General features: G+C 35.4%; 1 protein-coding gene across 8 annotated transcripts in view; it reads left to right on the top strand.

The window, feature by feature from the left end:
• Positions 1-23,707, top strand: part of tox2 (TOX high mobility group box family member 2) — a 214,123-nt gene that overhangs the window by 146,008 nt on the left and 44,408 nt on the right. For 6 of the 8 annotated variants that reach the window (XM_015606721.3, XM_049479732.1, XM_015606720.3 and 3 more), the window contains one exon: positions 2,252-2,512. In XM_015606721.3, coding sequence (XP_015462207.2) covers positions 2,252-2,512 — 261 coding nt within the window. The remainder of the gene's footprint in view (positions 1-2,251; positions 2,513-23,707) is intronic. The other 2 variants (XM_049479733.1, XM_007252680.4) reach the window with 1 other exon arrangement.

Genomic DNA, 23,707 nt, shown 5'->3' with positions numbered 1-23,707 from the left:
CATTAAGTGGTCTCTTATTTTTTTCCAAAGCTGTATGTATGTATATGTAGTTGCTTTCCTGTGCCTCTCTGTGCTACTGGCTCTTTAACACTGCTGGCTCTGTAACATTACAGAATAAAAGATTCATTTATAAGCTTTTCAACCTTGGAGAAAAGGTGAATTATTGGGAGATCATAACAATAGAGGTCTTTTTATTTGGGTTGTACGCGCCGGCCAGGTGAAATCGGAGGTCCTTGCTTCTGTCCTTTTCCACGGCCGTGGATTTGCTAAAAGTATTTGTTTGCGAGATAAATGGCTGCTCGGCGAGAGAAGATGACAGGCAACACAAAGATGATATTGAATTGATTTCTGAAATGTTGCAGAACTGACTGTTTGATGTATACAGGCAGACATGAATCATAAAAATTCTATTAAAAAAGCTCTTGAATTCTTGACAGCGGAATATTATTTCTGATGATTAATTTGACTCAGTCATTATGGAAGGGGCTCCAGTCAGATCGCCTCCCACAAAATTGCTTTTCATTCCTCCTTGAATAGCCCTGCTTTTTCTTTTTCTCTTTTTCTCTCTGTCTCTCTCTCCTTTTCTCTCTCTTTTTCTTACTCTTTCTCCCTCTGTATTTTTATTCTTTCTCTCCTCTTAGTTGTCTCACTCTTTCCTTTCCTATGGAATGTACAGTCGGATATTTTCTTCTATCAGACCCAGATATTTTAAACGTATCTGGTTTGTCAGTTTTGTCACCCTGAATTAGCATGTTAAAGAAAGAAAAAAAATAATAAGAGGAGAAGAGAAAAAAAACATGATAGAAAATCATTCTTTCATCTGTGGAAGTGGTAATCTAATGATACAGTAGCACGTACTGATTGCAGCAATGCATAATTCCATGTTCCAGTCGTCTTGGAGCAGTTTGGAGCTGAAATCAGAATTACTAATTATTAATCAGGGCCTGTTTCCTAAAAGCATTGTAGTGTTAAGATCTTCATCTTAAATGTGAGCTAGTCTATTCAAAATAACTCTCTGTATTTCAGATTAGGAGCTTTGTTCTCTGTCAGTTTTTTTTTTTTTGGAAGCTTAGCTCAGAACTACTACTCACTAAAAACATCTGCTTGATTTTTTTATTTATTTTTGTATTAAAAAGGCTCATGCAATACCCCACTGTAGTCCTCTTATACCAGTGAAACACTTATCATTTGTTTTGCATCACCGTTTTTTCAACATCTATTAATCTCTTAGAATTAAACAGGCTGTCTTATTGCTGTGAGCATATAACATTAAAACTTTTAATTGAAGTTTTGTCCCATATATATTTATTATAATCAAGAGGAAGATGGATGATCACAAGCCATCAAACCAAGCTGAACTGCTTGAATCTTTGCACCAGGAGTAAAGGCATAAACTTATCCAAAAGCAGTGTGTAAGACTGGTGGAGGAGAACATGATGCCAACATGCATGAAAACTGTGATTAAAAACAGGGTTATTGCACCAGGGTTCTGAGCCTTTCATAACTCACCTATTTCCTCCTAAATTACCTTTTATTATTAAATTAATCTGTAATTCTACATAAATATATATATGTATATATATATATATATATATATATATATATATACTGTACATATATATATATATATACTGTACATATATATATATATATATATATATATATATATATATATATATATATATATATATATATATATATATATATATATAGGCCACTAATTTTACTTTAAAAACGTATTGTTGTACTGGTTCTTTGCACAGAAACAATTATATATGTAAATATATATAAAAACATGAATACATAAAAAATATAGTATACAAATAATAAGATCAATATGATTCATTTCATTCATGGCTTGAAATAATTTCAGTCATGTGAATCAAGCAAGTGAACTTGTTTGATGGACAGGAGATGATTTTTCATTAGTCGATGCTCACATTTAAATTAAATATTTATTTAGAGAAATATTCAATTTCGAAGCAAAATTAAATGTATTTTCAAGTTTATTTTACAGTGCAATAACTGAATAATAACTACAGAATCAACACTCCACACCACTTTAATGTAAATATATGACTAAACTGCTATAGGCTGAGAAATCACAGACATGATTATTAAAATCTGTATTTTAATGTTCTTGTAGTTTAGTGATCTTTTAAAAGTGAACTCCACTCTTTAAGTGTGTGATGTATAGTTTTATAACCTCACTTCACACTCTCACTGTCTCTCTCCTTTTCTGTTTTTACAGCAGAACTACTCTGGTCAGGGTGGGGGCAGTGGGAACGGAGGAGGTGGGGGTGACGAGGATTACGAGATTCCACCCATAACTCCGCCAAACCACCCCGAGCCGCCTCTTCTGCACCTGATGGATCCAGAGTCCAGCTACCTGTGTCACTCCCTGCCACACAATGGCCTGATCAACCCCTACTCTTACCCCGAGCTGCCCGCCCTCATGATGTCCAACATGCTGGCACAGGACGGACACCTGCTCTCCAGTCAAATGCCCTCGGTGAGTAACCATCGCAGGGACCCGGGGACTACAGCCTGGCAAAGAGGGAAAGATGGATAAATGATCAGTTGAGTTTATGGATGGATATATAGATGTATGGATTGAAGAGGGGAAGTATGGTTGGAAGATTAGGGTGGTAGGGTGAATTGAAGGTTGGATGGATGGATGGATGGATGGATGGATGGATGGATGGATAGTTAAGAAGATGGATGAACAAGTGAGGTCAATTGATAGATGATGGATGGGTGGGTGGGTCTGTGGATGGATGTGTTTGTTGGATGGATGGATAGATGAATGAATAGATGGTTGGACGAGTGGCAGGGTGAATAGATGCATGTGTGGATGGATTTTTGGATGGATGGGTGGAGAGATAGTTTGATGGATGGATGGATAGATAGATAGATAAATGGATGGAGGATGGATGAATGGATGGATGAAGGAGTGGGTAGGTGTAGAGATGGATGGATGATGGGTCAATAAATAGATGGGTCAATTAATAGATGATGGAATGGTGGGTGGGTCTATGGATGGATATGTGTGTGTATGGGTGTGTGTAGGATGGATGGATGGATGCATGGATGGATGAATAAGAATGGATGAATGAATGAATGAATGAGTGGGTGGGTGTAGAGCAGAATGGAGAATGGGTCAATAGATAGATGGGTCAATTGATAGTTGATGGATAGGTGGGTGGGTCTATGGATGGATGGATGTGTGTGTGGGTGGATGGATGGATGGATGGATGGATGGATGGATGGATAGCTGGATAGATGCGTAAATAGATGGTTGGGTGAGTGACAGGGTGAATGCGTGCATGTGTGGATGGATTTATGGATGGATAGGTGAAGAGATTGTTTGATAGATGGATTTATAAATGGGTTTATAGATGGGTTGGCTGATGGGTGGATGAGTAACAGTATGGCTAGATGCATGGCTAGGAAGAATAGTGTGGCAGGGACAATTGATGGATGGATGGATGGATGAATGGGTCAATAGATAGTTCAACAGTTTAATTGATAGATAGTGGATGGTTGGGGGTGGTCTATGGATGGATGTGTGTGTATGGATGGGTGGATAGATGGATAGATGCATGGATAGATAGTTGGGTGAGGAGTGGCAGGGTGAATAGATGCATGTGTGGATGGATGGGTGGAGAGATAGTTGAATAGATGGATACATGAATGGGTTTATAGATGGATGGGTTGATAGATGGGCGGATGGCTAAAAGTATGGATGGATGCATGCCTAGGATGAATATTGTGGCAGGGTGAATAGATAGATGGATGGTTGGATGGATGGGGACAAGGAGTTATTGATGGATGGAGAAATGGATGGGTTGATTGGTCAATTGATGGCTGATTAAATGGATGGATGTGTACTTTTTAAAACTATGTTTAAAACACATTCCTAATTTATTTCCAATATATATATATATATATATATATATATATATATATATATATATATATATATATATATATATATATATATATATATTGTAACTGTAACTAAACCTGCATTTGAATTACTCCACATCCATCCACATTAGCTCATAAACATAAACTCTGTGACGCTGTGAACACTATGAACTGTATGCTGGCAATATAAAACAGAACAGTGATACGAAAACAAAAAGAGAAAGATATATTCTTAGTTCCCTGTGGTACGTCTCAGTGTCACCTGTGACACACAAGAGCCTCAAGGTAAATTCATCAGTGTCAGTTATTTTTCCTGTCACCAACTGTCAGACACTCGTTCTATCACTCTATCAGCAAACACTGCATTCATCCTGGTCAGCTCCTGCAGAAATCTTCTCTGTAAAGAGTTAACCCTCATGTTATGTTGGGGGCCTGTAGATTTCATTAAATATCAAACACATACTTAACATTGTTTCATCAGCGCTAGATGCGGGCAAGTTAATAAAACTGTAATAAAAAAACAAAACATTTACTTTTAAAGTCAGGTAAGTGCTGGGTGTTAATCTACACAGATTTCTCTCCTAAAAAAGTGTTTATTTGGGTGAATAAATAAAGTGCTTCCATTTATTTACTATAAGCTTAGATTTTTTTATATTTTCACCAGGATGGTTAGCAGCAGCGCTAGCGCTAGTAAATGCTGCCCGACAGCGCTACACTGACGAACCCTGAGTGTTCCAGTCACCCAGGTCGCTATCAGCTAGCGGTTCGTCCCACGTAGACTGGTAGAATTTTTTTAATTCATTAGAAATTTTTGATTCAATGTAAAGAACAACTGCGTGATTATATCACATTATGTCAGAATAAATAAAAAAAAACAACAAAAGAATTGGATCTACTTTTTTGCATGAGAGTGATGATATATTTTGCAATATATCACATATAACCCATTAAATTTCTTTATTAACTTTATTATTATTTACTTCTAATCTTATAATCTTTTATGGCCACAGCTTTCACCCTTATTAATTACCTTAAAGGAAGAAATATGTTTTAATTGTTTTACAGCTTTTACAGATTATCTGGAGCCTCAAACATTGGAGAAAAAGTACAGACAGTCTAAACATTACAGTAGGGTTAGCTGACTGTCCTCACAAAGTGAAATCTAATATATTTCTAGAAGATCTGGAGCTGAGCCAGGCTATCCATACTGTACATTACAGTTATAATGAGCAGCAATACAGTCTGATATTGTTCACTGAGAGTTACTGTGCTTTAGGAGGAATAATACAGTTATAACAGATGATACTTTATTAATACAATATAGTGGTAACATGTTCGATGGTGAGGAAATGCTGCCGATTTGACTTGTCCACTTATATAGTCTGCTGTTATTTTAATTCCACTTATAATGGAGTGGGATGGAGGATATGGTGCAGTCTAGCACAACATAGAGAAATAGAGAAGCAGCGTTGTGTTACTTTATGCATGTATGCCTGCATGTTGGTACTGAGATGTTTCTGTAGCCGCTGCTCGCATGAAGCATGTGGACAATTTAGTTTCTGACATCGCTAAAGCAGAGGAACCAAACAGGTAGGTTTCAGGGACTTCCATTTGCCTGACTGACAATAAATTCAGCATCAGATGGCCCCTAAAGTCATTAGGGTTATTTATTACGGCTACTTCTCAAGCTGTGGAAGAAGGTTTCTGGTTTGTACACCATAGTCTTCTCATTTGTTACGGGGGTGTTAGCTGAGGCAGGAGTGTATTGAAAGCTATATTGCTGATGAGAGAATTACTCACAGCTGCTAAACAGGGAGCCAGTAGCGTTGACTATATATGGTAGACACGCAGTGTGAAGCATACAAAGGCCTCCTATATGTGCTACATACATCCTACGTGCTACAGGTACTGTATGTTGTGCTGTAGTGGATGGGTGGATGAAGGATGAGCGAGAGAGAGACAAAGAGAGAGAGTACTGTACATTTATTTTCAGAACTCTACACGTTTTTGATCAGTTTGAATGTTTATATATTGGGTTTCATCCAAGGCAAATTCTCTTCTTCATACTGGTTAAATTTGTGTTATTTAGTTTTTTACTAGATACTCACTGCCACAGTATATTTAGGCAATAATATATGAGAGGTGGTACTATACTGTGTAATATTGGCACTGCTATGCTGTGGTCATAGGCACGAGGCCGCAGGTTAGCATAGTGGCCTCTATTTTCGGCCACCGACGTCAAAAGTGTGGAAATCTTAGCGCACTGTAAATGAATGCAAGAGCTTTACTCACCCAAATAAACGTTTTTCAGAAGAGAAATATGTGCAGATTAAAGTCCAGCATTTTTTTTTTGTTTGTTTGTTTCTTTCTTTTTTTTTCGATTTTTGTTTACGTTGGTGCCCCCCAGCGGCAAGATCTACAGAATTAAAAGGGTCCCCTATTTTCGGTCACCTTACATTCAGCTTAAAATACCCTATATTAACTGAAAAATATATACTTTTAAGCTTTTATTTTAATAATAGCAACTCTTGAACTGATAATGGTGGCTGATAATGTATGTAATAATGTGTATTTTTGAATCGCTGGGCTTATTTATTTGTGGGATGGCGTTTCTGGACTGAGCCTCTATGGGATCCAGTGGCTCCCAGTGGTATATAATGACATTGCATTTGGTTTGTATTTGGTTTGTAAGCGCTGCATCATTGCTAGGTTACCTGTATGTGACGGATTAATACATGAAGAGCTTCGGTTACAGTGCATTACCGGCTCATAATGTCACTTATAAAACGCCTCTCAGCCAGTCATATTGCAGGGCCGGAACTAACTGTGGTATAATTAAGCAATAATACATGAGAGGGAGTGCCGTAGATCAGCACAACAGTCCCATTATCACACATTATAGCACGAACCTTGAGTGTATTATTGCAATTATACTATAGTTTCATTATCTCTTTTGGTACCACGTTATAATAAGACTACCTTTATAGAGGGTTTATAAACGGTTTACAATTAGTTTTTTAATGGTTACTAATTAGGCGGTAAATGGCTTAAAAAATCATTAATAATCAGTTATAACACATATGTAGAAAGGGCAACAATGACCTGTTGTTTGCCAAATAGTAAACCCACAGCCATCTATATTGTTGCTCTTTCTATGTACGTGTTATAACTGATTATTAATAATTAATAATGATTTTAAAGGCATTTACAACCTAATCAGTAACCATTAATACACTTAATTGTAAACCATTTATAAACCCTTTATAAAGGTAGTCTTATTTTAAAGTGGTACCTCTCTTTTTATTGAAAGATTTTGAGTTAAAAAGGACGAGAAAATATGATCTGTTATAAATCGTTTATAAACACTCGGCGAGTTAAAATAGTTCCATTGCTGCTCTGTTTGTAGCTGCACTATTTGGCTCGTAAGGGCTGCATCATTGCAAGGTTTCGTGTATGTGGCGTAGTAATACATGGAGAGCGTCGGTTACAGTGCACTACCGGCTGATAACAGCTCTAAAAAAAAAACCTAACAGCCAATCACTTTGCAGGATCGGAAATAAATGTGGTCTTGTATCTGGGCATAATTGTCCTGTCTAATTGATTTCTTGAAGCTCTGGAGCTGAGCCAGGCTGTCCGTACTGTACAAATACAGTGTACATTACAATGATAATGAGCAGTAATACAGTCTGATACTGTTCACTGTGAATTACTGTGCTTTAGGAGGAATAATAACGTTATAACAGATGAGACTTTATTAGTAGAATATAATGGTAACATATTTAATGTTGAGGAAATGCTGCTGATTTGAATCTAAAAATGTCACTCTTTCTCGTTTACTCCAGATTATTGTGGTAGTTTCACTGCCTCGTGTGTTTTTTGTGTGTTTTTTGTGTGTTTTCACGTTTAACACAAAACACAGACACACCACACCTCAACAAATCACAAAAAAAACAGCATTGCTCTTTCATTTCAATAGACACTGTGGTTCTGAACCCAAACCAAAACACCCGAGCACCAAAGCAATGAGTACGAGCATTTTCATTTACAGGTAGAGCTCTAGAAGACCTGCTAACGTAGAGCGACTGGCTTTGGTGTGTGTCGTGTCTGGCACGTCGCCTGACGTCGTTGGGTCATGTCGTTTCCCAGGCTTTGTTTGCGCCGCTTTGGCTTCCACGTAAACAGAATCTGCGGTGATGAAATGTATCGGACGCATCGAGAGGTCAGTGCATATATTCCATCACCAGAAAAGAGGAGAGGAGGGAGGGGAAAAAAAGCCATTAGGGTTCATCTTCCTCCCCCAGCTCTCTCCCTGCTAAAGAGAGATAGAGAGATCTGTTTTCATTAGAGTGGTTTAGAATGAGGTGGAAGGAAGCAGAGAGAGAGAGAGAGAGAGAGAGAGGGAGAAGAGAGAGAGACTGTCAGTGAAAAGAAATGAGAAAAGGAGAGAGAGAGAGATATGGAGGAAATAGTGGGAAAGAAAGAGGGAGTGAAAAATGGTTGAGTGAATGAAAAGGCAGAAAGGAGCACAGGTTTGAATGGAATGTCATCAGTACTAAGAGGTCTGCAGGAGTTTTTTGGCTCATGGATGCAGCTCCCATTCCATTAGGCATCATGAAGACTGCACTTCTTAAGCAAGAACATTTGCTTGGCTGGATCATATTTCTCCTATGGTTTTATGGTAAAGCTGATTTCAATATATTATTGTTCGATCAGTTCTGACACACGGACGCCTTTTCACAAACTCAGCAGCAGCAGTGCTGACAGAGAGTAATAAGAAGTTTATTACCTAATGCTTAAGCTACTCTTCAAAGCATCAAGACCTTTACGTTGGCCCATGCTTCAATTACTCACAGTTATTAAGTAAATCATAGTAGATACTGAATAAAGCTTAATAAGTTAGAAAGAAAAGAAAATCCATGGTAACACTTTACTTGGATGGTCCATTTGATTGCCTCTTTGATGCTCAACTGACATTCAACTACCATTCAACTACATGTCTATTAAATGCAAATGAACTGAAAGGTGAAAGTAAATTATTCTCTATTGAATATAACCCAACATTCAACTCTAAACGCTTATCTTAATATTTTAGGATTGGGTTTAGGGTTAGATTTTAAGCTTAGGTTAAGGTTAGGGTAAGGGTTAGGTGTAGGGTTCGATTTTATGGTTGATTAAGGGTTAAGGTTAGGGTTAGGTGTAGGGTTCGATTTTAAGGTTGATTAAGGGTTAAGGTTAGGGTTAGGTGTAGGGTTAGATTTTATGGTTGATTAAGGGTTAAGGTTAGGGTTAGGTGTATGGTTAGGTTCTATTTTGAATCATTCACATTCAACATAGGGTTAAGTTAAATTTAATGGACATTCAATTCAGTGTTAGTTGAATGTCATTTGAGCATCAACAAGGACATAAAATGGACCATCCAAGTAAAGTGTTACCAAATCCATAGTATTTACTGAACAATTCATAGTGGATACTGAAACATTCTTAGTAGAATCAGAATAATTAATAGTCAGTACTAAATAAATTGTAGGGGGTTACTGAATAATTTATAGTAGATACTGAATAAATCATAGTCAAATCAGAATAATTTGTTGTAAATACTGATTAAATTAAATTACTCAGCCTCTGAGTTATTAACTAATTCATGGCAGATACTGAATAAATAAGCTTAATAAGTTAGAAAGAAAAGAAAAGCTATAGTATTTACTGAACAATTCATAGTGGATACTGGATAATCCATAGTAGAATCAGAATAATTAATAATTATTACAGAATAAATGTTAGGGTTTACTGAATAATTTGTCATAAATACAAAGAAAATCCATATTATTCATCCTTTGAGTTATTAAGTATAATAAGTTAGAAACAAAAGAAAACCTATAGTATTTACTGAACAATTCATAGTGGATACTGAATAATTCATAGTAGATACTGAATAAAGCTTAATGAGATATAAAGAAAAGAAAACCCGTAGTATTTACTGAACAATTCTTAGTGGATACTGAATAATTCATAGTAGAATCAGAATAATCAATGGCCAGTACTGAAATACATTTTAGGGGATTACTGAATAATTCATAGTAGATACTGAATAAATCATAATAAGTGAAAAAGAAAATAAAATCCGTTGTATTTATTGAACATTTCATAGTGGATACTGAATAATTCATAGTAGAATCAGAACAATTAATAGTTATTACTGAATAATTTGTCATAAATACTGAATAACCTCTGGGTTATTGAGTAATTCATATTAGATACAAATATGTTAAAAAGAAAACAAAAGTCATAGTATTTACTGAACAATTAATAGTGGATACTGAATAATTCATAGTAGATTCAGAATAATGAATACATTTTAGGGGTCACTGAATAATTCATAGTAGATACTGAATAAATCATAAGAAGTTATGAGCACAATCCATGGTATTCTTTGAACAATTCATAAGGGATCCTGAATAATTCATAGTAGAAGCAGGATAGTTTATAATTTGTACAAAATCATTTGTAGGGGCTACTGAGTAATTAATAGCAGATAATGAATACATTGTAGTGATTACTGATTAATGCATATTAGATGCGAAACTAGTCATAATACATTAGCAAGTACAGAAAAATCATAGTGGATACTGAATAATTTATAGTAAAAGCAGAATATTTTACTGTTGTCACTGGATAATTCATAATGGTTACTTAGAAATGTATAGTAGATCATGAACAAATCATGAGTGCAGAAAAAGCAATTGTATTTATAGTATTTATATATAATATCATTCATAGTGGTTATTGAGAAATTTACAGTAGACACTGAATAATTAAAAGTAGCAATGGAATATTTTATAGTGGTTCCTGAATATTTCATAGTATCCATTAGATAATCGATTGTAGATACTAAATTGTTTGTAGTGGTTCCTGGATAATTTATTGTCGCTACTGAGTAATACACTTGTTGGATATTAGCCTTTTAGAATGTGAATTATCATCCTGGAAATGGATAGACCAGATATTAAAATTCACAACCAATTCATTCAGAGTTACATTTCAGTCAATATTTTTAATTTAAATTATCTTGGCAACTCTAGCAAGTGAATATATATAGTTTGTTGGGTCCTCGCTTACTCACTCACTTTAATTCTGTAAGCAGGAAAACTCAGAGGTCATGTATTCAGCTCAGTAACCAGAGGGATGCCGCTGGAGTCTCTGGTGCTACATTAAGTAAAACTAAATTGCTACAATGAGGGATGGAAATTCATCACCTCGGTGCATTTGTGCCCTTAAGCAAGGCTTTTAACCTCAAGTTACAGTAAGGGCAATACGGCATGAATATGCTAGCAGTCGACTCGGCCAACCCCCCGTCCCCTCAAGTCGTCCATAGTGAGTGAATTTAAAGGCTGGATTTTAATTCTATGTGCAGATATGAACGTCCAGCGTCTAGGAGATATTATCTGATTCTGAGGCGGCACTGTAAGCGAGCGTGGGCTTTTCTCAGACAGTGTACTGCCAGATACAGTATATCAGAGTCATTTAAAAGCTGATCTTAATCTGAAAAATTACTTCAAAGCTATCCATGCATTAATTTTTCAGCTGCTAGCTTAGACCCTCTGTACAGCAGCCTCATCTGTTGATTGAAAGCATTTGCCCGTTTGCCAAAAGGCCTAAGATTCCTTCAGGAGAGAGTATCAAATATTTCCAGATGAACATGATATCTGGTCTTGATGCACTGATGCACTTGGCAAGCCCCCCACTCGTCTCGCTAATGCGCTAGCTGTCATAGCATCTTCCACCGGCCCCAACGCATTAGACATCTAATATCCACGATCAGGTGGCATCGATCTTATCAATCAGACCCAGGAAGGTACTGTACAAATTTTCTGAAAAGGGAAAAGGGGATTTGATCCCAGCAAGGGCTTTGTAAACAAGGATGTGATGAGGAACATTTAGCCATGCTTTACAAGCTGCTTAAACCATTCTGTTCATACAGTTTATTTAGCTGGTACCACTTTAAAATAAGGCTCCTTTATAAAGGGTTTATAAATAGTTTAAATAAACCATTATTAAGCAGTTACAACACAAACATTGGAAGTGCAACTGTGTCCTGTGGTGTAACAAATAGTGATTCCACAGTCAATTATATATATATATATATATATATATATATATATATATATATATATATATATATATATATACTCTGTTAAACCTCAGATCTTACTTTTCCATCAGTCATCATTAACATTTATGTTAATAACTGTATTCATTTAGCTATAATAACATATTAAAAAAACTAAACTGATGTTCTATATTTTTTATATTTCTATGTATGGGTTTTAACTGCTTATTAATGCTTTATAAACTAATAAATTACCATTAATAATCTCTTTTATAAACTATTTATAAACCTTTTATAGATGAGCCTGTATATTTGATACAAAATAAAGTGTTTAGAAACTTGAGTGCGTATTAATGTTTTTAAAATATTTACAACTTAATTTATAATATTAATAAACTCCTTTATAAACAATGTATAAACCCTTTATAAAGTGGTACCATTTAGCTTTTATTATTTATGGATTTTACTGTGTTTTACTCAGGAAACAAACACTGCCTGCATCACCCTGAACTTCAGATTACATTCTGCTTTTAATATTATAATATATCAACGCTATTTAAAACTGAACCTGCACAACCTCAATAGTACTTACAAAGACCTTTTTTTTTTTAAAGATACCTTATTTATCGATGTAAACTATATAGTAAAACAACCTGCAACTTAAGAACAATTGTAGCTGGATACTCCCAGCCAATATATGGTTATGGATTAGCTACTATTAACTATATAGGTATTGGATGATTAATTATAGGATTTGTTAAGGGAAGGTTTGGAAACTATAGGTATTTTGTATTTATTCTAATGTAGTATTTATTAATTTGTTATTATTTTTATTTTTTTTTGCAAATCGATTTTTATTCATCACTTCAACAAACGCCTAAAGGGACATGGAAATTCGTCATCAGAAGTTTCCTATTTTGTTTAACACGTCATAGTGGAAAAAAGCGTTAGTTCATCTATATACATGACATGGACCTCAACCCAGAAAATACAGAGACATTTCCAGCACATATAGAGCATATAGAGCACAGCAGCCACAACTGCCTTCTTTCTCCGAGGCATGATGTAGCTAAAGTCTTAAATCGATACTACTTTAAAATAAGACTACCTTTATAAAGGGTTTATAAATGGTTTACATTAAGTTTATTAATGGTTACTAATTAGGTTGTAAATGCCTTACAAATTATCAATAATCAGTTATAACACATATGTAGAAAGGGCAACAATATAGATGGCTTTGGGTTCACTATTTGGCAAAAAAAAAACAGGTCTACGTACATTTCTATGTATGTGTTATATCTGATTATTAATGTTTTTTAAGGCATTTACAGCCTAATTAGTAACCCTTAATAAACTTATTGTAAACCATTTATAAACCCTTTATGAAGGTAGTCTTATTTTAAAGTGGTACCATTAAATCTATATATTTCTAGCAGAGTACAATACAAAAAGCAGCAAATTTAAGCAGAAATGTGTTTGATTGAATGGCATTAGAAATAGACAGAAAAACTAAAAGTTAAAAAGTCATATTTTAATTACCGTCATACCTCTCTAAACATAAACAAAATAAAAATGCCTCTTTTTTAATGAGAATATGAAGAAATCATTCATTTGACATGTCATGATTGACACATTCCATAGTGTTCTGCTTTGAAGTCAGACATGCCCCTCAAGCGACAAGGTGCTGATGAAGGAAACAGAGAAGAGAAGAGAATTTTATGACACAAATCGTAATACAGTATATTAGTCAAGATGCACAATGGTATCATATTTATATATTGTATAAGTGTGGGCAGATAAATGTTTAAAAGAAGTGTACTGCCAGATAAATATGTTAAACCATTGTGTATATTTTAATGGTGATTAAAACTCACTTTTTGCAACATATCAGATTTATATATGACAGGTTTTATTGGCCTATACATAATAAAGTACTTTTTTTTTGTAATAAAAACAAAAATGAAGATGCAACAGATATGTCTCCATGATGTTAATTCAGGTAGAGCAAGTTTCTAGATTCTGCATTTATATATTTATATAAATAACAGTACACACAATTTGTATATAGTATCTACATGATAAACATTGGGCCAATCAATATATACAGCAATATAGACCACTTAAAAATGAGTTTCTTTGATTTTACCAAATTGAAAACCTCAGAAATATAATCAAGAGGATGATGAATGATCACAAGCCATAAAACCCAGCTGAACTGCTTGAATTTTTGCACCAGGAGTAAAGGCATAAATTTATCCAAAAGCAGTGTGTAAGACTGGTGGAGGAGAACTTGCCAAGTTGCATGAAAACTGTGATTAAAAACCAGGGTTATTCCACCAAAACTTTCTAAAACTTTATGAATATGTACTTGTTTTTTGCATTATTCGAGGTCTGAAAGCTCTGCATCTTTTTTTTCATCCATTTCTCATTTTCTGCAAATAAATGCTCTAAATGACAATATTTTTAATAATTTTTTAAATATGAGAGAAATGTCTGTAGTTTATAAAATAAAACAGCCATGTTCATTTTACTCAAATATATACCTATAAATAGCAAAATCGGAGTAAAAACATGTTTTTTTTTTCCTCTCTAGTCACACAGCTGGGCCTTGTGACTTGTTGTAAAATAGAAATGGGGAGAAACTCCAGTGTTGCTCAGCTACTAAAGAACAGAAAGGCATTTTCATGGCTCATTTGCTCAACGGCTATGAAAAGCCTTTATTTCTGGTCACTGAGTGACATTCTGTACCTGCTTTCATTATACAACACTCATTTTCTCTTAATATTTGGTCACAGTTTAGTGGAGGATTCTGCCTAGTGAACCTCCAATATTTACCTTATCTAGCTTTTCAGAGAGCGAGCTACCTGCTGGATATTGCATGTGGAGAGAGTCATGGTTCAGTGTAGGTATATAATTGAAAGGCAGTAAACATCAGTGGCACCCGCGGTGCTACTACTGGTATGCTAATACTGTATTCCAGTTTACACTTTAACAAACTCAGAAAAGTCTCTGTTGGCAAGTCTGCAGGAGAGAAAGGAGGCCAATCTGAAGGACTAGTCTGAGTGAAAATGAAACGGTTCAGGCTTGCGGTTTGTTTGATGCTAATAAGGGGCTCTTGGCTTTCGCTTTTTGTAAGCGCCTGTAAAACTGGCACAGATATGACATAAAGAAAAACTACAGTGCATCAAGTGTCGTGTTCTGACTTGATTCTTGACTATACATGTTTTTTGACTGTACTCTCTCACTAGTTCGTTTCACAAAGCACAATAATAAACAGTCTGAAAGGTTCATTTCCACTTACACGCCACGCCTTATGACTTCAGGCATTAGTAAGAAACATTAGAAACATTAATGTCGACTAAGTTATTAAGGCAAAGCTCAGCTGTGAGAAACTAGCAGCATTTCTGCAGTTAAGTAGGCTATTAGCAAGCTGCCACTGACTCACTGTTACAGCAATGCAAAACAAAGCAGAAAGAGAGAGAGAGAATGAGAGAGAGAGAGAGAGAGAGAGAGAGAGAGAGAGAGAGAGAGAGAGCCTTATTTGGGCAGTTACTGTTTATTTGCTCAGTAAAACACTGATATTAGAATATGTACAAACAACATTCCTAAGTAGTGGCTTCAGTTGTATAATAATGAGTATAAGAACCAAACTTGGCTCTTTAGACATTCAAATATCTAAGATAAATAGTTTTATAGTAGTATTACTTTTTATTTAAATGGTTTATTATTACTGTAGATACCTTAGTATAGTTATGCTCAAATAACATTCAATTAATATTCAACTCCGTGTCTATTAAATGCAGTTGAACTCTATGGTGAAATTAGATGATTCGGTAACTCTTTACAATAGGGATCACAAATAACAGTATTTAGTTTAATGGTTAAGTAATGTCTCAACTAATTATTAATTGGCACTAGTCAACACGCTATTAAACATAACTGCATTTTAATCATTAGAATTTTTTTAATTAATAATGAATTGAGGCAAAAGTTACACATTTTGCAGTGATTAATAATGTATTAAGTACTGTTAATTAATGTACCCTTATTGTAAAGTCTTATTAATGATTCTCTATTGACTGTACCTTTACACCAATCCAAACTCTAATCTAAACATTTTTTAAAGGTTAAGTTTAGGGTTAGGTTAAAGGGTTGACTCATGGTTGAGGTTAGGCTTAGGGTTAGGATTAGGTGTGGGGTTAAGGTTCTATATAGAATCATTTACAATACATTCAAATAAGAGTACAGTTGCATTAAATATGCATTCAGTTAAATGTTAAATTAAATGTCAGTTCAGCATCTACAGTACGAGCTATCCTTATTGGACCATCCAAATAAAGTGTTACCATAGTTTTAAATAATGCGTTAAAGTGCTGAAAACCTCCGCACATAAACACGTATATATATGAAGCACTCAGAGAAAGTGTGAAAATGAGGGAAATTTGCTGTAAAATTTCCTGTAAGTGAAGAATGCTCACACTGTACGCGGCAATTGTGCAATTGCTCTGACACACAAACGAGTTAAAATGAATCAAAAGAGCGAAAGTAGTTCTAATTCTCTCAGTGTGAGAAAACCTGGTTTACAGCTCGGAAAATCGCTGACGGTCTTCTCACCTCCACGTTGATTTGCGCGCACTCTGCCATCTGCTCTTTACACGTGGTTATTCTTAAAGCCTGCGTCTGACACCATACCCATACCAGGCTTTATTCTGTGTCTGCGGCCGCTTCCATAATGTTAGTGTAGGGATGCACTTCGCTGCAGTGCATGCGCAGCCCTGCGCAGGCCTGGTAAATTCATCACGGCCCGAATTAACTGGACTGTGGTCGGCCCTGGGCCGTAAATAGCCTCCAGATGATGGCCTACCGAAATTCAGAGACTGTTTGTGGGCATTAGGGCTCTGACCAGCTTTAATCAAATGTATTTAAGTTGAATCAGAACCAGGTTTTCTAAATAAACGTCTGGCCCAGCAGCTTACTTCATTTGTCATGTCTGACGCTTGTCTGCGAGGCCAAGGGTGGTGCTTTCGCGTGCATGTTTCTCGTTGCGGAAAAAAAAAGAAGAGCAGTGGCAAAAAAAAAGAAGAGAAAGGAACAGCAGAAAGGAACATATTTTCTTTAAAGCGTAAAATATTGTCCCGATTAATCAGCTCCAGTCCAAAGATATTTGCATCACCGCACAATCCCAGAATTACAATCTCAGCGGAAACACTTTATGGAACTATTAATAACTTTTATATTTTTTTTGTCCCTGCTTCTGGCAGTTGAGAAAGCATGATAGAATGCATTTTCTGTAAGCAGTATTACAGAGATGATTGATGCATTCAGCAAAAACGTGAAAAAAAAGAGAGAGAACGAGATTGAGAGAGAGGGAGAGAGAGAAAAAGAGAAAAGGAGAGAAAAAGAGAGAGAGAGAGGGAGAAAAGCTCTTGTGTTTCGTGGCTTCTGTGAAATCCGAGCACAGAAAAGAGGGGGGAAAAGAGGGAAAACCCCTCCCCCTGGATTTTAAACAGCTTTCTTTTCACCTTTTGCGATTATTTATTTTCAAATAGTCCTTCAGGGTAATGTACCATTTTCTTATTTCACACCGCTATTTCCCATAAATGAGGCGAAGGCGCGATAAATCAAGAGCCAAACAGAGACTTGTGCGAAAGCTCGGAGAGGTCTAAAGATTTATGTAACACATTCATGTTTTCCACTTCTTCATTTTAGTGCTGCACTGTGAAAGCCTGCCTAATAAAAGGCCCTATTAATATTTCCTGTTGCCTAGCAACCGCAGGCAGCAAGTAATAGCATTCCGTGGAAAAATAGATGACCGGGCCGATAAGGAAAAATTCAATTCTTTTATTATCTCTGGGGAGAAGGTGCCTTATTTCTTTCCCCCGCAATATGATATGAGACTGCGCTTGTGTATTAAGAAATGTTTTAAAGAAATAGAAGTTATTTTCCAATTTCATTATATCACAAATGGAGAAGAGTATGGGGGGGGTGTGGAAGGGGGGGTTTTGAGTAAAAGAAGAAGCACTCCACTTTCCGATGAGAAGCCCTCTCTTTTTCTAATAAAGTTAATTAGCCTCCTAATCAAGGCACAATGTATGGATTTAATTTCGTTTCTTTTTATATGTTAAGTGAGATTTCCTGGGGGAGGGGTAGAGATCCATTCATGTGCACTTCACCATACTCACACATTCACTTCTAGGCCTAATGGGCTAATAGGTTCGGTCTTCTTAAGAATAACATTTCAGATCATAGATAAAGTCCTTTATGATTGGCAGAACTGAAACTTGGTATCTTGTTATGTCTGCTTATGAGAAGACATAGTTATTGCTGGCTAGTATTTTCTAATATTTACTTACTTTGTTTATGTTTATTACAAGGGTGGTCGTGAATACTACATGATTACCCTCAAAATTAGTACTGTGACTTTAAGACTCATTTAAATATGTAAATAAGCATTGCTCTGATGGCTGATGGTGTAACAGTATGGATATACAGCACCCTTGTTTGAACTACATACAGTCACAGAATATTGGTGATTTTTATGTTGATTCTTAACACATTTCTGCACATATAGTGCACCTTATTTTTTATTATTTGCTTAATTATGGAAAGAAAAAAAAACATAAAATTAAGCATTTAGAAGAGTTCTATATATTTATTTCAACACAGAACTTCTTCAAATCTGAAAAATTAATTCAATGGGAATATGTATATATATAGTAAATTTATCATTTGCCTCATGCCTCAGTACAACTCAAGTCACAACATTCTGTGAATGACAAATATTAACTTTTATTAATATATTTGAAACTATAAACAATGATTATGTAGTACAGTTGATAGGGATGCATGATGATATGGGAATTATATTGGTATCGTTCAATAATTGCTTTTTTCAAAATCATTGTCATCGGCTGATATGCTGACAGATTTATTGGATTTTATCATTTTCCAAAACTGGCCAAACTACTTTAAAATGAATTGATTTAAACTAGCTTTTATCTACTTTTTGTATTAGTTTTACAGTTATAAAGTTATACCGGGGTTATGTAGTCTCTCTGTAAGTTATAAATATGTATATAAACATTGACATTGGCAGATATATAAATGTGTAATATCACATATCAGCATGTGAACATTGAAACAAACAGAGAAAATCAGTTAAAAGACAGGATTTCAAGCCATTTAAGCCACGTTTGTGTTTTGTGTGAAAGTTGAAGACATTAAATTAGAGTATATTAGAATTAGAATTAACTACACATTGAAACAAATATACGTAGAGGTGAGAGGTGTGGTTTTTGGACCTGTATGTACTGGATGTACATCAAATGCATATTTTAATTATAACTTTAAATTGAAAAAAAAAATACAATAATGACAACTCCAGCCTTTTAGAAGTAGCATTTTCCCCATTGCCCTGCTATTGTACACGTGCCCTGTCTCGTCATGCATGTGTAGCAGAGGAGCTCTGGATTTGGGAAGGACGTTGGGAAGGATGTTGTTGCTGGGAAAACAAACTCTGATTTGATTTTTGCGTTGAGTCGGTGTACCAACAGCATATCCTCAATGTCTTTATCTCAGCCAGAGAGAAGGAGATAGAGACAGAGAAGGGTGGTGCTGGTGGTGCTGAGGGGGGTATGCTGCTCTGTTAGCAGCTATTACTACCGCTATAGATAAAGCCCTATTTTATGTATCTCATTTGGCCACCGGCTCCTCCATCTTATCGTAGCATGAAATCATGTCCGTATTACTGTGCTGTGTATCTCCTGCATGCATCAGCTGACTACTGCAGCTTCTTCCAAATGACATACTTTTAGCTCACTGCCTGCTATTGGGAGGTGTGTGGAGTGGGGGGGATGAAGGGGGTGGGAGAAAGAGAGAAGGAGAATATGATAGAATAAGGGATGGTGATGGGAAAGAAAGGACAGAGGAGAGGTGGAGAATTCGAAGCCCTTTTCTCCAGTTGTCCTTCTATTTCCTGCTCTTTTCCAATAGATCCGAGATTAAAGTGATACGGTGGTGAAGCAGGGAATTGACCAATGGCACAATTCTGACAATTCCTTTCTCCCTTAGTTACTGTTAGTATGTTAATCACACTTTTGGTTTTGGAACCAAGCTAAAACAAAAGCTATAATTTTAATAAAATACATTGAAGGTGATACAAAACTCTTTTTCTTTGCAGTAAAATAAGTTATTTACATTCTGGAGACTTTAAGGGCTGGCCAGACCATGGACAGACACTCACGGGTAAAAAAAGTTTATTACAAATGGGGATAGGCTTACAAGAATTATGGGGGACAGGCAAGGACATTAACAAAATGGTAAAAAATGTAAACAACATACCAAAAGAGTAGTAGTCAGGCAAGTAGGGTCAAGCACAGTAAAAAAAAAAAAGAGAAGGCAAAAGAGAGGTCCAAAAATATAAAACGGTCGGCAACAGGTAATCAATAGAGTTGGCAAGGCAAAAGATAATACATGATATACAAAAAGGGTCAGTAACAAGGAAGGCAAAACAATAAAATGTGTCATATAAAAACTAGGAGAACTAGATTCATTACTTAGCAAACGACTGAGCAAACTGAGGGGTATATATACTAGGGAGGGCAGGTGGAACCAATTATTACCTCGGAGAGCAGGAACACTGTAGTGTCATATGGAAATAGTGTCAGTGGAGTCAGGGATCTCTGGTGTAGGTGCATGTTGGGAAGTAGAGTCTTTAAAGCACACTTCAGAGAGTCAGACAAGCAGGCCGACTGACAGCATCAGGACTGACATGGAGACTTGGAGAAGATGCTTGTTTTCTCTCCACTCCTCTTAATAATTCCAGATCAGTAACAAGAATCAACCACAAATTCTTAAGCTTAAAAAATAGACATAAAAACTAGACAACTGTAATGTTAAATGATTGATTTGTATTCAGGAAAATACTAATTTTAAATGAATTTCAGGTAAGTGCAGATTTTATGATTTTTTATTATTGTATTTTGACAATTCTATTACAAGTACAATTAAGATTTTCAGTAACATTTCTTATCTAGCATGGAATCTTTTTATGCAATGCTTGAATATAATTCCTAAAGATAAAAGCAGGTCATTTCAGGCAGAAAATTTATAAAAATGTCTGGGTGTTATAAGGTTAATTATATGACCCCTCTCTTTTCTCTCTCTCTCTCTCTCTCTCTCTCTCTCTCTCTCTCTCTCTCTCTCTCTCTCTCTCTCTCTCTCTCTTTCTCTCTCTATTTATTCCAAATAAAAATATTGTCATTTAGAGCATTTATTTGCAGAAAATGAGAAATGGCTGAAATAACAAAAAAATGCAGAGCTTTCAGACCTCAAATAATGCAAAGAAAATAAGTTCAAAACTCATTATTTTTAATCACAGTTTTCATACATATTGGCATGTTCTCCTCCACCAGTCTTACACACTGCTTTTGGAAAACTTTATGCCTTTACTCCTGGTGCAAAAACTCAAGCAGTTCAGATTGGTTTGATGGCTTGTGATCATCCGTCTTCCTCTTGATTATATTTTAGAGGATTTTTAATTGGTTAAAATCAAAGAAGCTCCTCATTTTTTATATGTATACCTGTATGATCCTAGCAATGCGACCTATTGGAAGATAATGCTATTTAAATACACTAAGCTTTACCTGGTTCCTTATTATCAACTCCGTAGGTTTGATAGATGTTGGTGATCTCCACTTATTGCTTGTTAATATGAAACAGCTTGTTGCAGTTTTCTACCAATTTTCAATTTCAATAGATAGAAGTTTTGTAAATGTTCTCTAAACCTTATCCACCCTTCCAGCAGGATCTACAAAAGCACGTTTGTGGACGGAGCTTGGCTAGGTCAATTCAGAGCTGTATGTCAAACTACTGGCCTCTCGGCTGCTCCCTCCATTGTAGAAGCTCATAGAGGTCAAATAAAGGCCGTCGGCTAGAAATCAAATTGTCATTCGGGACATGCCCTCTACATGCCAGTAAACAAAGATGGAGTCTGCCTGTGTGCTGGTAAATTCTTATTTCTGTCCAGTGTCTCATATTGTTTGGGCTCTAAAGCAGCTAACAGTATGTGTGACTCATGTTTTACAGTATAGAAAAAACAGTTACAGGTGCAAGAAGCCAAGTATTCCACTAATTTAAATAGTACCACTTTAAAATAAGACTACCTTTATAAAGGGTTTATAAATGGTTTACAATTAGTTTATTAATGGTTACTAATTAGGTTGTAAATGCCTTAAAAATCATTAATAATCAGTTATAACACATACGTAGAAAGGGCAAAAATATAGATGGCTGTGGGTTCGCTATTTGGCAAACAACAGGTCATTGTTGCCCTTTCTACATATGTGTTATAACTGATTATTAATGATTTTTAAGGCATTTACAACCTAATTAGTAACCATTAATAACTAATTGTAAACCATTTATAAACCCTTTATAAAGGTAGTCTTATTTTAAAGTGGTACCATTTAAATTAAAGGTACAGTGATCAAAATGGATCAAAAATGATATCTCAATATTTTTTCACTGTATGGCGATAAACAATAAATATATTGATATTATTAAATATCCCAGAAAGTAATATCAAAAAGACACTTCTTAGACAAAGCTACGTGTTCCAGTTTTAGTTCTAGTTCTAGTAGCCTAGTACTAGTGCATCTAAAAAAAATATATCATTTAAAAATTACTTTATTTCAGTAATTCAGTTCAAAAAGTGAAACACATATATATTACATTATATCATATATTATATTACACACAGAGTAATCTATTTTAAGCATTTATTTATTGTATTTTTGATGGTTATTGCTTACAGCCAATGAAAACCCAAAAATCAGTATCTCAGAAAATGTTACTATTATATAGGCCGAATGGTACTTTTGGCAGTGTGGGCAGTGTGCCAAGTCCTGCTGGAAAATGAAATCCACATCTACATAAAAGTTGTCATCAGAGGGAAGCATGAAGTGCTGTAAGACTTTCTGGCAAAACACTGCACTGACTTTGGACTTATATTATAATTTTCTAATAGATCACTCTGTGTGTAATATATCTATATAATATATGAGTTTCACATTTTGAACTGAATTACTAAAATAAAGTACATTTTCATTGATATTCTAATTTTCTGAGGTACACTAGTAGTTGTAGCAGCATTTTATGTTTATGTTTATGTTAACAACTGAAAGACAATTCAAAATATACATGTTAGTTATAAACTGCTTCTTTAAAAAAATCACTTTAAGTAGCTTAAAAACAAGGAACACATAAATAAATTCTATTAAGAAACCTAAAATAACTGAGCGAAGAGAAAAGAGATCTGTTCAGAGCTAATTACAACACAACTTTCTTATATCTTGTATGAAAATATATTGATAATTCCTAAAAACCTCAATACATCGCTCAGGCCTACCGCCAAGTCTTTGAACCGTGGGAGGAAACTGAAGCACTGAAGGCAAAATTCCTCCAAAAATCATTTTTTCATATGTGAATAATCATTGTTTTGTTCCTGGCATTCCTACAGTCAGCCAGCAGGATGCATTTACACACTCGTGATAATGCATTTGGACGAGTTTGGTGGGGAACTCTTTGTCTTGGAAGGCGTATTAAAGTTCAAAACTGAATTTTGTCTCAGTTTATCAAAGAGAGGCTGTTCTCTATTCCGGCTGACAGGGA

Source organism: Astyanax mexicanus, chromosome 5 (genome assembly GCF_023375975.1).
Source record: "Astyanax mexicanus isolate ESR-SI-001 chromosome 5, AstMex3_surface, whole genome shotgun sequence".
In the NCBI taxonomy this organism is placed as follows: Eukaryota; Metazoa; Chordata; class Actinopteri; order Characiformes; family Acestrorhamphidae; genus Astyanax; species Astyanax mexicanus.
Note: the sequence above shows the minus strand (reverse complement) of the source record. Positions and strands in the feature narration are given on the sequence as shown.